The sequence below is a fragment of the Parasteatoda tepidariorum genome, chromosome 11 (assembly GCF_982258835.1).
Source record: "Parasteatoda tepidariorum strain Cologne lab strain chromosome 11, Ptep-v5.0, whole genome shotgun sequence".
In the NCBI taxonomy this organism is placed as follows: domain Eukaryota; kingdom Metazoa; phylum Arthropoda; class Arachnida; order Araneae; family Theridiidae; genus Parasteatoda; species Parasteatoda tepidariorum.
Window position 1 is genome coordinate 50,595,276 of NC_141765.1, and position 18,624 is coordinate 50,613,899.

An 18,624-nucleotide genomic window follows, 5' to 3' on the forward strand; every position below is an offset into this window, starting at 1 on the left:
TTTGGTATCATTGGTGATTATATATGATAATAATTTGGTGAGGAATTTTGTTTAGAGCAGAATGTCTCCACGTCGAGTAGTCCTGCACTGAATTGACTCAACACTAAACTTAAGTCTACATAATTTAGGTGTCAATAAATAGTGGTCTTTTTAATGTTAAAACCACAGTCTCTTTGCATTATGATAATTCTTTACACCTATTCTAAACGAATTATACATGTATTGAACAGAAGAAATGTAATTCATGTCGCATTTAATATTCATCAAAAGAAAATTTCGTATAATTCATTGAATGATTGCTTTCAAATGAGATATTCACACTTTGAGAATTCTATAATTACAATTAAAGAAACTAGCCACGCATTTCAAATTTGAAAATGCCTGGCTGAGCACAACACAACTAACTCCCTTTGCTTGATTGAGATTCAGTCGGAGTTAATGAATTTATTTTTCTTTCTTTTCTAACGAGTAATTTAAAAGTTTGTACTAAAACTTCGTGGTGGAATTTAGATGTTACGCTCATCGTGAAATTCAAAGTCGGAAATAGGGAAGCACAGTTGCGTAAATAATATATTTGTTATGAAAGGTTAAGAAATAGTAACAGTGTAGGATTTATTAAATTAAACTCTACACGTTTAGTTTGCTATAAATCAAAACGCATCTGAACAGATTTTTGATTTAAAATAAATGCAGAGGTTTAAAATTGAAAAACTATCTGTAAGTCATTTCCAACAAATACAAGTAAGTAAATATTTAAGTTCAATAATGTATCGAGTTGAAGCATTATGCAATTTTATTATGCCTTAATTTATTCATTACAATCACGTGCATTATAACAAATAACTTCTTCCAAAATGTGATAAATTAAATATACTGGAACATGCTAATTAAGTTAAATTAATAACACACTTTTTTTGCCTCATAACTGGCATAGAAAATTTCTTCCTCAGACAATCATATTAGATTTGATTTTATTGATCTAATTAGAATTTTATTAAATTAGGTACCACAGCCAAAAGATTACATAACTATTTCTGACTTTAAATAAATTGTATAAGCTGCAAAATAAAAAATGTAACTCTCGAATAATTTTTCATCTAATGATTGGATTTTTACTCAATAGCATGAATCCCTAATGGTTCAAGGTATTAACCCCTTCCTTCTCGCTCCCGTGAAAATGACGGGGTGAGGTTTCGCCCTCTATTTCTCTCTCCCGTGATATTGACGGGCTGGAGTGTTCAGAAGTAACGCGTCAATAAGAATAAAACTAATTCATTTCTTTTGCCCGGAAAACATTTTATTTTTCATTTTACACACCAGATGGCAGTACCAGGATATTAAGGTAATTGTAGATAGTTAGTTTATTTTAAACTCGATGTTACCACTAATCAAATACGTCATACAAATACAAAAATCAAAGAAATAGGCACTTTCATGACCGTTTTCTTGAAAATTAACCGATCGTTAAGGAGTTAACTATAAATAAGCTAATTAATTCGTGCAGACGGTATTTCAAGTTGCAAAATCTGTCTTCAATATACTCTCAAAATTAAAACTCACATTCAGCAATTGTAATCGAAATACTAGTAACTTTTAGATATTTGATGAAATTATTTTCTAACTCGTGTGTCATCTCAGATTATTTTGTGAGCTCTCTTTCAATTACTATACCTAATTTGAAACCGACTTAAGGGAAGAGTGTTGCATTTTAGGACACTTTTCACATTTTAGCTTTTAACTTTGTCAACTTTCTACCTTGGAGCAAACATCAAACTTCAAATAACAGTCACATATTTTAACGAACTATATTGCAACAAATAAACATTTTGCTTGATTAAAAACTTCAGTGGCTTCAAAAATATACAAACTGGAAATAGCAGTCGACATGTTTCAAACGCTCAAAAACAGGCGCCCATTTTCAAGACTAGCCTGATGGGAATGAGAAGAAAAAGTGATTTGAAATAAAAGCGTAAATTTACCAACAAAAAAGGGAAAAATAAACGTGAGAAATAAAACTAGAAAAACTACAGTAGCTAAGAGAGAAAAGACTGAAAAAGATAGTTTTGTTTCTCACTTTTAATTTTCCATTTATTGTTGGCAACTAAACGCTTTTATTTCAAATCACTTGTGTATCTTCTCATTCACGTCTGGGAGGTCTTGGAAATTGGAGCCTGTTTCTGATCGCTTGAAACCTGACAGCTATTGATTCCGATTTCTATATTTTTGAAGCGAATAAGGTTTTTAATGGAGTAATATCTTACCGCTTCAGTTTCTTGAGATTATTTATATAAAACAAAGATTTATTTTTTCAGACACTAAATTAAGAAATTACGCATCATTGGAGTATTACAAAGAAAAGTCCTCTGTTTAAACTTAGTGTAAAATCATGACGTATGAAGCGAACATAAGTATTTAAAACATATAATTTCCCATAGCGTCTATTTCAGTAAAAATGTTAGATATTACTTTCACGTTCTTAAGAAAAGCTCATTTTTGATTGCCTGAGCCTTACAAAACATGATCTTTATTAGCCTATTACCTATTAATGGTTATTGATTGCAATAACCTATATTAGCCTATTGATGGTTATTGACTTCCTGAGAATGTACGGCATCATTGACTTAGCCTAGCTCGGTTGGACATGCAACAGCGACTAGTTTAGCAACAGCAACGTTCATAAGAAATAGTGTTACCAAATGATAATGCAAATATCGTTATTTTTAGGGGTACAAGTAAGAGAACGAAAATAGGAATTACTTTTAAAATAATCTCATAATCTAATGCGGAATCTGTGAAAGTAAACTGTCGATTACGGAAAACGACAAAATACAAGAATACTTATTTCTTAGAACAAATGCCCTGTTGCAACCAACACAGTTGTTATAAAAATAAAGTTAAAAAAAAACTATAAATTAACGAACTATAAAGCAAAAAAAACTGTAAAAAATTATAAAAAACTATAAACAAAAAAGGAAAGTCCAGGAAGTAGTAAAAAATTAACAATGAAATCTCTTAATTCGCATACACATTTGATAAAGTTTGATGATGCACATTTGATGTTTCAGTACTGATTATGCTAATATATTAATGTGCTAAAAATAAGTCGTCCAAATATTTAAGCCAGTGATTTTTATAAAGTAGATGTTCATATAAGATATGCTTCCCTGATTTCGATTTTAAAAAAGATATCCTACCACCGAAAGATATCGGGAATAAACACATTCATCTCTTCTCTATAAGCATTTTTCTAACGGCCCCTATGAAATTGCAACATGCGCCTCGCGTGTCATTTTGTAGCACGGCAGACAGCAAGAGAGAACAAAAACTGTTTAATAAATTTGAAAAATAACAGTGTCCCATTCAGAAACTTTGTCAAGATTGGTAACACCCTTACCCAAACTCTAGTGAACACTGCAGCATCAGAAAGCAGAGTTTTTTTTTTCTAATGCCCACCTGGATCTGAAGGGCAGATTTGTTGGCCACTCTTTCAGGGGCACCATATTAGGTGGGCCAACGTTGCTCCCACAGTAAGGACAGATAGTACAGAGAAGGAAAGATCATCCATGCATTGCCCGGGATTCGAACCCAGAACCTTTCTGATGCTAGGGCAGTTCCCTAACCCCTACATAGGCCGGTCGGCTCAGAAAGCAGAATAAAAACTGGCTATTTTCTCTTGCGTAAGAATCCCATAATCTAATTATAAGCAAAATATTTTAACCTTTTCATATTTTTAGTATGTTGGAAAAGTTGCAATTGGCAAAAAAAAAATTTTTTCAAATTGTGGCATGCATGGATTAATTTAATAGTTCTTCAATTTGAAACTTATATTTTGATTTTATTTGTTTTAAACGTAAGTTCTTTGAACTGTTTTTTACAAAACGGTAAATGAAACGAAAACTTTTAAAAATTCAGGGTTCATCCTTTGATTAATATTCTTGTGAACCACAAGAACTACAGTAGATATATACATCGCTGTGAAATTAAAATTAATTTGGTGAAAATCGTAACAGTTATATATTTTTTAAACCAGAAAAATGAATATTCTTTTGAGGAAATTTTTAATTAATACGCATTCTAGCAAATTATGTAGAAACTAGGAAATGGATTTTTAAAATTTCACTATGGAATTTTGCTTTACAGGTTTGGGTTGACGCTGCTGTTCAAGTATTCTACTCTGTTGGAGTTGGTTTTGGTGTACATTTAACTTATGCTTCATACAATAATTTTCACAACAATTGTTACAGGTAATAATATATCCATCCATAATATATCCTAAAAATCCATTTACCATAGAGGAAAAAAAGCATTTCAACTGTGTTGTTTCTTTTTCAGAGATTGCATATTTACCGTTGCTATTAATAGCTTCACAAGTTTCTATAGTGGATTCGTTATATTTGCCTATCTAGGATATATGGCAAATAAAGAAAGTTTACCAATATCAGAGGTAGCTACAGAGGGGCATGGTCTTGTCTTCCAAGTTTACCCAGAAGCCATTGCCACTTTACCAGGGGGACCATTTTGGGCAGTTCTATTTTTCACTATGCTGCTAACACTTGGTTTAGATAGTGCGGTAAGTAAGATTCAGAGAAAATAAAACCAATTTTCACAGAATAAATCCTCTAATGGTTTCTTGAATATGATATCAATTATTGAAATATAAATTTTATGTAAAAAAAGAATAATCTGAATTCGCTTAAAACGTATTTTTTTTTTCTTCTTTTCTTTACAGATGGGAGGTTTAGAGTCTGTTATAACTGGAATTCTAGATGAAGGAAGCAAATTTTTTACGAAGTGGAAAATAAATCGAGAAATTTTTACAGCAGTAGTTTTGGCATCTTCTTTCTGCGTTTCAATAGTCAATGTAACAAGGGTTAGTATCATTTTTAAATGAATAATGAAATCCGGCAACAAAAAATACTTTAATGTGGGTTTTTTCTCATTAATATCAGCAATTATACAAAGTGAATGTGTATTTTCGAATCAACTTCATCTCGCAATGGTTCTTAAAAATTAATATAGCTTTGCTGCGTTTCTTGTTCGCAATACACAAAAAATATAAAATTCTATTCCAACAGGATGAAACTAAGAATAAGAGAAGTAAAACTTGATAAAACACAGAAAGACGGTGTGCACCACTAAGATAAAGCCACCTTGATTTTTATCCGTATATAATCGCAAAGTAAACTAGAAAAAAAATCAAAAATGTATATATCAAGAAAGTCTGAATACAAATACATATTTTAATTACCACTGCCTACCCTACCTGTACAGGAAAAATTCCGAACAAATAAAAAAAAATAATAATAAAGTGCCCCACCAAAATAAAGTCACAACTGCTAAGATAAAAATCAATTCATTATACATTTATGTGATTTGAAATTTTAAATATTCGATGTTGCATACCATTTGCAAATCCTTAGCATACCATTAGCAAATAAGGCACTAGCTTTTATGTTTTGTTTTTGTCTTGGAAATAACATGGATATATATGACCTCGCCTTCATTAATTCAGACATTTAATTTTATTGCATCTAATCAAATGTTTTATTGAAATAAATATAACTTATTAAAACTGATCTAACTTTAACTTACAAGTCAAATCAGATAACTATGTTTGTTTTTCAAAAAAAAATTCTTTCATATCAACTAATTTCGAGCAGGAAAAACATAAGAAGAAATTTAAAAAATAACATTTAAATAAAAATGATTTAACTCAACATTCAAATTACATTACGAAACTCCATTAATGTGACTAGTACATATGTGAATAACAATTTTTCTAACAGTAAATTCTATCCTAATCTTGCTGTAAATCATTTTAACAGTACCACGAGAGAAAATTTCTAATATTTCATCATTTTCTTTCCAAAAATACTTCCTTCAACAAATAATCCTGAAACCCTAAACACGTCTCTTTTTTTTCAGAAATTCAACCTAGCGAATAAAATGTACGCCAAATTTTATTCCTTTTTTCCCTTTTTGAATATTTCCCAAAAAATTCCACTAAACTAAGTTTTTCTTAACAATTCTCATCAGCTTATTTTACTCATTCCATTTCTCTTAAACTTTTTCCACGGGAGAAAGGGTATATATATATATATATATATATATATATATATAAACCTGGCATATTTTTAAAGTAAAATTTCTAACGCTCTTTTCAAAGTTCGAGTTAAAATAGGATACGGTAAAATAGAGCTGTATTTCACGTTCGAACTTGAAGTGCTTTGTATCACCCGAAATAAAGTTTCTCAGTTTCTCACGTATTCTTTGAAAACTTATTTGACGACCATTCCTTGTCGTAGACCATGAGAACAAATTTATGATTGCAAACAGCTGTTGCGAAAACTCGAGTAAAGAATGAATTTTGGAGACATATATATTGAAATACCTGTTTCTTGAAGCTATTCTTTATTTTATTTTTTATCCTTCATTTTTTATATCCAAGCTTCTCATTTTTGTTTTTTATATATAGATATATATTCTTTGCTTTTTTCTTTAGGGTGGTGGATACATGATGTATTGGTTTGATACCTACTCCGCAGGGATTTCTTTACTGTGCGCCGCACTTTTTGAAGCAATAGGAGTTGCATGGATATATGGTAAAGGAACAAAATATATATTTTTTATTTTTTAATTATATTTTTTTGCGTTGTAAGAGTAAAACAACACTTACATATTTGGCTTCAAGCTGTTAATTTGATCAAGAAATGCTGCATAAATTCAAACTGTATAGTTGTATAATAATTGTATTAAATTAAGTTGAATAACTGGATTTTTTTTCAATTGGTATTTTTTTACAGTAGGAATTTCACTGATATATGGTAAAAAAATGGAACTATCTACGTTTTATTCTTAATAATGTTCTTACGCTTTCGAAAATAATTTAAAACTTAACATAAATTAACTTATCTGGACAAGAAATGATATTTAATTTAACTAATTATTATTTTTTTTTAAATTTGAAGCATATGGACAGTTAATATTATTATATACTTTTTTTAGGATGGTATTAGTCCTTTCAAGCATTTTTTACATTCCTTATCAATTGCTATTTCATTTTCTTTTAAATTAAATTGTTAAAAATAAAGTTGTTGTAATGCCTCGAGCGTAAGTTTGTGAAATGCTTGCCAGGACATTTCTGACTTTGATTAAGAAAAGATTACAGCCTACCGAGGTTATGATTTATCGCACCGCATTGTTGCTGATTGCTTCGACCGAGGTCCGTTAACTTTTCACAAAATATGGACCAATAGTTTCAAGACAATGTTGAAGAACGTCATGCAGGATTTCAACCCCCCCCCCCCCATAATGCAGAACTGAGAAAACAGACATTCGCATAGCCACAGTGGATCTCACAGCCACATTAGGAACCAGGAAACGGGAAATAAACTTGTTTGTACTTGAACAGTTCAATGACGTTTGAATCGGTATAACCCACCAACACGGCAACCATGAAATCTGCTATCTGTGAACCTATATAACAGATAAGAACTCTTTTTGTGGTATTTTCAATGACCTACCTGGGCACACGAATGGTTACCCGTGATATTTACAATCAAATCCCATTTTTGTATACAGAATCATATTGGCCATATCATCGGCATCTTGAGGCGGCATCTTGAATAGCACGCGTTGCAAACTTGCATTCGACATCATACTGACCCATCACCATAGTGATGGTATTCGGTGCCATTGAATAAGTGTGTCGATCACAACTTGTTGGCATTCCTGGCATTTTTAACAACAAGCTTTACATTTCAGATGTGTTAAGAGACTTAGTTCTCTCTCCATTTTCGAGGTCTCTTTAACGCTCTTTGTCTGCAACGCAATGCACCTACTACACAATGCACCACATACTACCAGTATTGTCTTCTTTTCTCAATACAAAACAACTTAGAAACTCGTAGTCTTTGGCTGCCAAACCACTCGTGGTCTTGAAGCTGTATTGACTAAATTTCTCAAAAAATGCCATACAATCTCAATTCAACTCCCAACACTGGTGGATAAATACTGCTATTTCAACCAGACATTGCAACTTTGGGTAATGATTTGTCTGAATTTATCCGTCCCAATTTCATGTTAATTTAATCAACTGTTCTTTCCTCAATAGTATATGTGTTTATTAAATATCATTCTGCTATTCGTATTTCTTTCTACTGATGCAAATTTTTAAATAAACTGTATAACTGCAAATTTTTAAATAAAAATAGATGTTGAACAAAATCGAAAATTAATAATAGAGTTTATTATTAAGAGCATGTTTATTTAGGGAAAATATTTCAGTGCCCTATTTCATAAATTAAACTACCGTTTGCATTAGATCATTGGCAAATTTAAGATAAGAACGTTGATGCAGTAAAATCACAACCTAGCACCTGAAAATCTGATCGCATAATCAAATGTAATTCAAACATTGTTTTTATTTTGCACATTAGCACTTGTTGTACGCTAATATAGAGTAAAATACACTTTGCTTGCAGAATGTAAAAAAAATTAGAACTAGGCAAGACATATATCTCATTACTTTATAACCCCTATCTTTCTCGTTTACCCAACATATAAAATATTGTAACATTTAGCGTCCTTTGTTTAAAAAAATTCTTATGCATCCATTTACAGAATTTTAAATTCCATCCAGTCAATTCTCCATTCATTTATTTGAATTTCAATTTAGGCTTAGATAGATTTTGTGACAACATTCAAGAAATGATGGGATTCAAACCTGGTTTATTTTGGAGATTATGCTGGAAAATTATCAGTCCCTTTTTCTTGGTTGTAAGTATTCTTACAAATCCACTCTATTTCTTTATTTTGGTTGCGGGACTATAGCTTACTTCTTTTGTTGTTACTGTTTTTTATGATTAAGTCTGAGTACAATAAATCTGTACACATTTTTTAACAATTGAAAAAAAAAATTTCAGTGAAATGAACTCGGGGATAAAAATCCCACTGCTTGTATTAATTGAGCCAATGCAAGTTTTAATGTTCTAAGTGTAGGTTTGCTATGCAGTGTAGATTTACTCTAAATTATTTTAATTTTATGTTTTTGTAATTATTAAAGTCAAAAATTGCATTCAAATGAATCTATAAATTCCCTTTTTGATTGCAATTTAATGTGTAATCATTAAATTGCAAACTAAAAATTCCGTGGAGAGGTTACAGTGGTTCCGTGAATAAAGTATTTTTTTTAATTTGTGATAATTATATTTAAATCCAATCAATAATCCATAATATATTTAATATTTCGATTACTTATGTGAAATTATTTATGTAAGATACCAATAAAACAGAAATAGAAATATTTTTTTTTTTAAAAATATTTTTATTTTCAATTGCAAATTATTGAATAAATTATGAAAAGGTTATGCACTTTATAAAAAAATTAAATAAGTTATTTCTCATCAAAATTTTCGATTCAAAATAAAATAAATAAATTTAGAATAAATTATTATATTTCTCTGATAACTATTTTCAACATTTATAACTTTTTCTGAAAAAATCATAATTTAAATAATTTTATTCATTATTCAGTATATGCATTCTACAAGAACAAAATCATAATTCATTCTTCACAAAAAATAGCTTTAAAATAATTAGAAGACTTTTTTTCAGTTAGTATATTCACAGATGCTAATGAAATTTCTTATTATATAAATCCCGGATTCCATAACCGAAAAAAATTTAGGAGCCGCTGTTTTAACGCATAGTAACCCTTTTACCGAAACTGCTTTTTAATGCACCCATAACATTATAAAATAACGATTCCGGTAATTTTTTCGCTATGCAATTATCAATTTTAATAACGTGTCCTACTTCCCTTAGCAGCTGTGACCATTAATTTTTTTACACTCAGTATATTTAAACTCGCCGACTAGGCGGCAGACTGGTTAGCGTGTCTGACTGCGGAGCTATTGGCCGCGGGTTCGAATCCTGCTCAGGGGATGGATGTTTCTTTCTTTCTCTGTGGTCCCGCAGTGGATTGATCGTTAAGACACGGTTCCCAGCAGATCACCGAAGTCAAGCATCACTGGCTACGGTCAGTGTGCGGGTGGGTGACCACTTGGATCAGTCTGCGTAGGGACCGAGGGTGTGCGGTATTGGTCCTCGTTAAACTGTGCTACCGTAAAGTGCTCGACTTCGCGCGCAGGTCGTCGGGCTACCGAAGCGGGGGTGCCATCCCCTCCGCAGAGGATCAAAATTGTGATGGCATGTCTTCGGATCATCCTCCGGGATGTTTCCCAGACCGTCGCCAATAGCCCATTGTGCAGCTCTAGTGCGACGTAAATTAACAACAACAACAATTCTCTAACTGTGCTCTATGTCCTTTCCTCCTTGTGTGAATGTTTGAATGTGACCCGCCCTATAAACGGGTTTGTGGTTCTGTGACGTGGGCGACGCTGCTCCACCGCCGTGGCTTCGCCACAGGTGCCCACTGGGTAACGAGAAGAGAGTAGCAGTTCTGGCATTTTTGTGGCCAATGGGACAGACCCCAAGTGCCCGCCATTAAAAAAAAAAGAAAGAAAAGAAAATATTTAAACTCCGATGAAGTAATTTACGCGAGTAACGATGAAGAGAAAAAGCATTGGCGAAATCTGAGTTGTCTACTACTGGCGAAATTGTCGTAAAAGGCACTTCATATTGCTTTGCATATTGTTGTCATTTTGGTAATTGAAACTTAAATGACTGCATGGCTGCAATTCAATATTTTTTAGCAATAGTTGGAAAATAAATAAATTTCATGTCTTCGTTTTAATTTATCTTAAATATATATTCCGCAATACTTTTTGGATTTAAGAAAGGATAAATTATTGTATTCTATAGTCCTCTTTTAATTGAATTTATTGTGCTACAGATGAGTAAACAAATATTATTTTAAAATAACCTATAAATAACATAAAATTACCTATGAATTCTTCGAATTTTTTACAGGCAGTCATCGTATCAGCCGTAATCAGTAACACAACTTTACAGTATCAAGATTATATATACCCTTCCTGGGCGATAGCACTAGGTTGGACCTTCGCTCTGTCATCTGTGGCCATGGTACCCATTGTAGCAGTTTACAAATTTTTCAAAGCTCCTGGAAATACATCTTCCGAGGTATTTCTTTTAAAAATCATTTTCCAGCATCAATCAATTAATTTAAATTGAAAGACTATATTTAGCTTCAATTGAACACTTTGCTATTGCTAACATTACAACATCAATTTACAATCAATTTATCAACTTATCAATTATCAATTTACAATTTACAGCAATCTTTATAAAGACTTGCAAAATGTGATAATATAACAGATTACATTAGTATATCTGAGACATACTATTGTAAACTTTAATGTAAACTGAGATGCAAACTTTAATTACCTGCAAACTAAATGTCCTCCAAGTATCACTATATTTTCATCTCTGATAATAATCATTAACTCCAATCAAGAAAATACATTGTTCAAAACGTCGATCAATCTTTCAACCAACCCAGAATCATAATTGCATGTTTACTATTATCAAATCAAGTATGTGCTTTTATTATTAAGCGTTATTGTTATATTTCTTAGACCCTTGGCCCAGAATTTTTAATTAACATATTTTCCATACTTTTTTCTTTATTTTGTATTAATTCAGGTTAAAATAAGTAAAAAATATTGTATTTGTCATTTTTAATAATGTATGCTTATGAAGCACAACGTGAAACACCGGAGTTTTTTTTTTCAACAATTAAGATAAAATATTCCAAACACGGCTCACTTCTAAACAATAATTTTTCGCACTTGCACTTATTTACCATTATTTAGATTTAAAAGAAACAGCTATTAATCTTTAAAATATCTATTATTTGCAAAATTAATTATTGGTAAATTTTTGAATATGAATGAAAAAAAAAACATTTTTAAGTTACGTTTTTGGATTTTATATTTCATAGTACAAAAGTAATTCCGATAATATAACATAATTCTTACAGTAACTATTAGACGGGTTTTTTTGTAATTGAAAAATACCAAAAAGTATTTTTGCTTCTAATTAGAGAGTTAGAAAAAAATATATAAAAAAGGGACACCGTTACCCCACCTGGGTCAAAGGGGTAATATACATCATGAGCTATTTTCCCAGCCCACATTTAAACTATTTTCAGCTTTCTTTTCTTTTAATATGAAACGTTTTATTTAATTTCATTTAAATCTGATAAATACTTTTTTTCCTTTTCTTATCTCACATGCAAATGAGATTTATGAAACCAAATAACGCCCATTCTTTTTAGAATAAATTTAACATTTTATAACTTATAAACTTTGAATTTCAATACTTATAAACTTCTGAGAATTGAAAATTTTAAAAAAATTGAAAGAAAAAAACGAATGAAAAGGAAAAGAAGAAAACAAAATGACGATTAAAGGTGATCTTAAGCGACAATTTAAAAACATAAAGAGTTAAAGCCTTAAAGGAAAAAGAAAGAAAGAAAGAAAAGCAGGAAAAGAAGAAAAAAAATGCAGATTAAAAATCATCTCAGGCAGCAATTTAAAAAAAAATAAAGAGTTAAATCTTAAGATAAAAAAAGAAAAAGAAGAAAAAATTGCCGATAAAAGGTGATCCCAAGCGTCAATTCAAAAGAATAAAGAGTTAAAGCCCTAAATCGTTTTATGCCTAAAGTCTTTAGAAGGATTAAAAATGTAATGGATAATCTTGTTTTTCCATTTTTTTTTTTTTTTTTTACATTTTTTTTCTCTTTTTAGAAATTAGCGTACACCATAACACCTGAAGGGGAAAGAGGAGGAGAAATTAAAGATGTCAAAAGATTTAAAGTAAGTAATTGTTAAAGAAAATAACAATTTTCAATGATATTTTCATTACTATGTAATTTTTTCTCTCCTATAGCTTAGTTAACTAATACCTACCATTATAGATTAGAAATGGCTCTAAAAAATACATCATAAACTCACTATAATTCTTTTATCGACATCAATAGTTTTTAGGTATTCACTTCTTTTAAATTTATGAAAGGCATCATATATCAAGCATGTGGTTGATACTCTAACGTCATTTATTTTTAAATCAAACTCTAGAAGAAAAAAAAAAATTCGGCTATATGTCGCGAAAAAATAGGATTAATTTGCTTAATTACAATTTTAATTTTACGAAATGCAACCTGTATCAAATAAGCGTTTGCTTGATAAAGTGAGATTATTCATTTACAAGTCGAACTCAAAAGTGGCTTTTTTGTTTTGCATAGCAATAAAATGTTACTTAATTTAATTATAGATATAAATGCATGAATGCAGCATGTATCAAGAGTTCGGCTGATAATGCGTCATTATTTAATTTCAAATCAAACTCAAAAAAAGTTATTAATTTTCTCCACATGTCACGAAGAAGAGAATTGCTTTAATTAATTACAGTTTTAAATTTATGAAATGCAACACGTATCAAGTTTTCTGAGAGTAATGTGGCATTATACATCATACATCATACAAGTCTAACTCGAAAATGTTTTTTGTTAACAAAATTTTTTAACGGAACCTTAAAAAGCATTGAAAAGTTCTTATAACGAATTTCTCCGACGTTTATTTTCTTAGTTTTCGTCATTTTTGAAAAAAATTATTATGGGAAGTTAATATTTCTGTGTGATTACTTTGCTCTCACACGTTCCTGTTCCTGGAAATACTTGCATTGTTCATTCCGGGAAAAACAGAAAACAACAGAATTTCACATCTGCCAACTTGTTCTCTTTCTCTACTGTTTTCCCAAGTAGTAGTAAAATGTCACTTAAATAAGAATTGTGTTAGAAATATTTTTTTTTATTTTGACAAAGCCTAAATACACCTATAAAAACTGTCATGTGTGATTAATTTATCTTATGTAGTGGTTGTAAAACTCCTTTTAAATTAAATTTAATTTATAAATTAAAGAATTAGAAGAAAAAATCATAAGTTTTGCATCATTAATAAAATTTTCCGGAAAATCTGTAAAAGTTGGCAGCTATGGGACTTGCAAAAATTCCATAGCTGATCCATAATTTGCGTGAAGAAAAATAACTTATTTTACATGCTCCTTGACTCTACGTGTAAAATGAAGATCAAAGCTCATTCTTAAACTGTGAAACTTTTTATAAAAATTTAGCATCATGAAAATCAATTGAATGTAAAAAGAGAAGCATTTTCAAGTAAAATAAACTTAAATACATACTAGTATATATTATTCCATAAATTGATTAACTATCTTCACTGAACATTTTGTTGTATTTATACAACAAAATTAACGATTTTAATAAATTTATAGTCCATATTACTTAGTTTCTAAATAAAAGTAGTAATAATATATTTTTAAACTTATCAACCCGACTAAAAATTTTGTAAAAAGTACTCAGATAACTGCAAAAATCTCCAACTTCTTTATAACGACATTTCGCTATAGTGAATTTTTCTACAGGAACCAATCAATTTTCTTATAGAAGAACTGTTCTAATTACCTATTAACTAATGAAATTTTATTTAATAAATATTTTGGTTGAAATCTTAAGTTATGTTTCTAAATATTTAATTTATTATTCAGAAAAAGAATAATTTAGGCTAAATCCTTTTTTTTTATTTTTTTTACTAATATGATTTGGTGGCCAAAAAATAATAAAGATATGTAGGGTGATAATAGAATAATTTTACAAATTATAAAATAACTTTACCCTTGGGCAGAATATCGTTTGAGAGAAGGACATAAACTTTCATTTTTGCATATAAATATATACTATGGTATACCCTCAAGAACTACACCGAAGAGCCATTACATTATGATCACCCTCCATCTATAACAATGGGCTCGCCCAGGTTTTCATGGCTTCTCGCCTAGGAACAATGTTTTCATGGGGCACATTAGGACCCATAATCCTCATAGAACAATCCCTGACGTTTGTAAGCTACTTGAACATAGTTGCAGACCAGGTTCACCCATTCATGGCAACAGATTTTCCTTCGGGGGATGGTGTTTACCAACAGGATAATGCACCATGTCATAAGGGTTGAATCGTCATGAATTGGTTCAAGGAACATTCCAGTGGCTTTCAAGTCATGTCTTGGTCCCCAAATTCACCTGACCTTAATCCAATAGAGCATTTGTGGTCCTACTTGGAAAACCAAATTCGTGCTGCCACGCTACCCCCTCGCAATGTGAGGGAATTGCAGGACCAGTTGGTGAGCGCTTGGTACCAGATACCTCAAACTACCTATCAGCACCTTGTGGAATCAATGCCACGGCGGGTGCTAGCAGTTTTGAGGGCTAAACGTGGTCCTACATGTAATTAGCAGGGTGGTCATAATGTAATGGCTCTTCGATGTATGTTCAAAACGATTATTTAGCGATTACTATTACAAAAAATTCGAAATTTTTATCCATTTTCTCTATGGAACATCATATCTGCATAAAAAACTCTATAGTAAATTGCGATGTTTAAGGGTGGATGTTGACGCCACTAGACAGAGATGAAAAGGGAAAGACGCAACATGTGAATCGCAATCCTTCCTATTGTCGTCGCAGCACAGATTGGAATCACTTACATGTCGAAAGTTTATAAAAATTACTTTTATCTCAACCTAACATAGCCGTTGTTCATATTAAAAATCCGCTTAAAGTTTTTTTTTTCCTGTTAGGGACAAATTGAGATGAAAAAGTAGGTGTTACGACGTGAATTTTTTGAAATTGTATCACCATACCCGTATGGGGTGGGTAATAGTTTTTAAAACTATTTTCGAGAGCATACCTAATAATTTCTTTTCTACATAATTTCTATTTTACTTCATTCCATATCTTAAACTAGCCCAGGGTTCGTGTGACGTTAAAGTTATTTCCTAATCAACCTGTATACATAGTGCCTTGTTCGGAGGTCAAATTGTATATTTCTTTCAGGTAATGTTGGATAAAGTTGGGCATTGCCAAAACTGATAATGACACAATGCTCATCTTTGTCCAAGTTATTTTTATAATTCAGTTCTGATAAAAAACACAAAAGTAGTGTTGAGCTGAGGGGCAGAGCACTGAGAAGAGATTTAGTTACTGGACGACACAAAAATACATTCAGTGGAGTGCAAAAGATTCCAGCCAGTATATACCATCTTTCAGCTTTTGGCTGTTTATACATGTAACTTTTAAGAGATGTAAAAATTTCTTAAAAGATGCATGTAGAAACTGCGCTGCATTGAAAGAAATAAAGAATAATTTTCATGTTTTAATTTTATTTTTTATTGTAATCAAATTAAAACAACAATAGAGTAGCCACTGTACATGCCAAGCAGGAGCAAGTCAGTCAATCAAAATAATGCAATTCAACCTCAAGTTTAAGTATATTTAAAACCCAACATAAAATACGTAAACATTAAACTTGGTGTACAATACAAAGAAATTTCTACTTCAATCGTGACGTTTGTAATAAGCAATTTGTAACAAAATCGCAGTTTTTTTATTGCTTTTTTTTTTTTTTTTTTAAAACAGTAAGAATTGCAAACCCTCTTTTAAATTGGTGCTTGCATTTATTTTAAAGTATGAGTTTGTTTTTTATGCAAAAATATTTTCATAATGGAAAATATTTTCATAATATTTTCATAGATGGAAGAGGAACAGAAAATATAAATTAAAGAGATTCTGCACTCTCACGTTGTATCCAGGAAGCTCCCGTAATTAGGTTTTGTGCAAGGTTTCTAGAGAACTGAGATTTTGAACAGGACTTAGTGGGTATGCGCGAGAGATTCCACTTAAAAGTGCGAAATCTATGTATTTTCAATTCAAAATGCTTAATTCTCTGTCATAATTTCCTTTATGTAATTCCTGTAAAAATTTCCTTCTTTTTTTTTCTTCCTGGGAATCCTAGTTAAAATTGTCAAATCTTAGTGATTTTATTTCACAATTTTCGCGAATTTCTCATTCTCGAGATCCTGACAAACAATTTTCTATACAAAAATGATAATATGATATAACAATTGAAGCTGTAACACTTAACGCTTAGGAACACTTAACGCTGTTTTGACTAACGCAGATATAAACTCTTTTTTTTTCTCCTTGCGAGAAAGTTATTTGTATCCCCAAACGTGATAGGATTTCAAATTAATAGTCAGAATCAGTAAAATTCAGCTATTCAGTTTTAACAAAAGAAATGTACCAAAACAAGCAATTTACGTACGTATTATATGTGCGTATGTAATTACACCAAAACACTCATTTTACTTTTTTTATCTACTTTTATATTCTCTTATCTTCTTCATTTTATCTTCATTTGTTTCTAAGAAAATATTCATTGTTACTAAACGGAATAGGATTGAAAAACAACAGTCAGAATCAACAATATTCCTTTAGCCATATCATTAACAGTTCACTGGTAAAAAATCTTTCTTCCAAATTGAAAATATGATAAAAGAAGTGCAATAGAACATGTAAATAACGTTAAATTAAAAACCTAATTCCTATCTCGAAATGTTAGGTTATTGTAATAATTTGTTTAATTCAAATCGATTGTTTTAAAACTTTGAAATTTTAACTCAAAAATTAGATTCAAGAATAATATAAACATTCTTAACTTTTGAATTAACGACTGAGTTTTATTTCAATTTGCAAAAAAAACTGTAAACCACGAGTTCCTTATTAAAACTTAAGTATCATTTGTGTAATCATATACAATGATCATGCCATATTGAAACCCTGCATTGAGCTAGATTTTCTCAGTTGGTTACATTTTTTATTAACAAACAAGTACTTTTAGATTATTTGGCGATTTATTTTCCTTTTTTAATTTATAATATCGGAATAAACCAGCTTGCTTCATTTGCTTGCAAATTTTTAACTTTTGATAAAACTTCATAGATGGCGCCATGAGCTATAACATTATCTGTAAAAACAAAATTCGTAAAGCTTTTTAACACAAATGTTTAATACCTTCATTTTATTTTTAACTTTAACTTTCTTTGTTTTATGTCTCTGATTCTTTTATTGAAAATAAAAAATAAAAAACAAAAAGTATAAAATGCTTTAATTAAACTTATTTGATGCCATTTACTGAAATATATTACTACTATTTATAAAATGCTTTCATTTTATGCTTTTTATTTTATTTTTTCTCGGTCAGATCATAATTGAACGATTTAGGCTTTTCTGCTTCCTTAATTTTATGGTCTCTTTCAAATAAGACAAATAGCGCCCAACATGAAATTAATAAAATGTTTCAAATTATTCACTTCTTATCAAGCACATTGCATTGAAAATAATTCTGTTGTATTGCTTTCAATTTTTTATTGAAACAATAGTGCAGAAAAATGCGACAGCTAGCGTCATCTGTTAAATTTTAATTTATTAGTTTAATTAATTATTCCACCTAAACATGTTGCATAAGCAAACTCCTCACATTACAATGATTTAAAACAATAATATTTTTAGATCGTAAATGCCAATCGTTTAAGAAAAAAACTGGTATACATTTACAAATGGGGAAACAATTCCCAATGCTTGTTTTAGCGCAATTGGATAGACTTCCTAAAAGTGTGAAGTTAAATGAAAACATATAATTTAATAATTTTTAAAAATTAATGTTGACTATGATTTCATAAGTCATTGTGTTAAAATTGACCTGACTTGTAGTAAATAATTTTAAGAAAT

The 18,624-nt window shown here is 30.4% G+C and overlaps 1 protein-coding gene across 1 annotated transcript in view; it reads left to right on the forward strand.

The window, feature by feature from the left end:
• LOC107451050 (sodium-dependent noradrenaline transporter) overlaps positions 1-18,624 on the forward strand; it is a 203,528-nt gene that overhangs the window by 179,670 nt on the left and 5,234 nt on the right. The window contains exons 8-14 of the mRNA XM_043046900.3: positions 4,141-4,244; positions 4,333-4,570; positions 4,730-4,870; positions 6,503-6,602; positions 8,678-8,778; positions 10,933-11,103; positions 12,732-12,800. Coding sequence (XP_042902834.1) covers positions 4,141-4,244; positions 4,333-4,570; positions 4,730-4,870; positions 6,503-6,602; positions 8,678-8,778; positions 10,933-11,103; positions 12,732-12,800 — 924 coding nt within the window. The remainder of the gene's footprint in view (positions 1-4,140; positions 4,245-4,332; positions 4,571-4,729; positions 4,871-6,502; positions 6,603-8,677; positions 8,779-10,932; positions 11,104-12,731; positions 12,801-18,624) is intronic.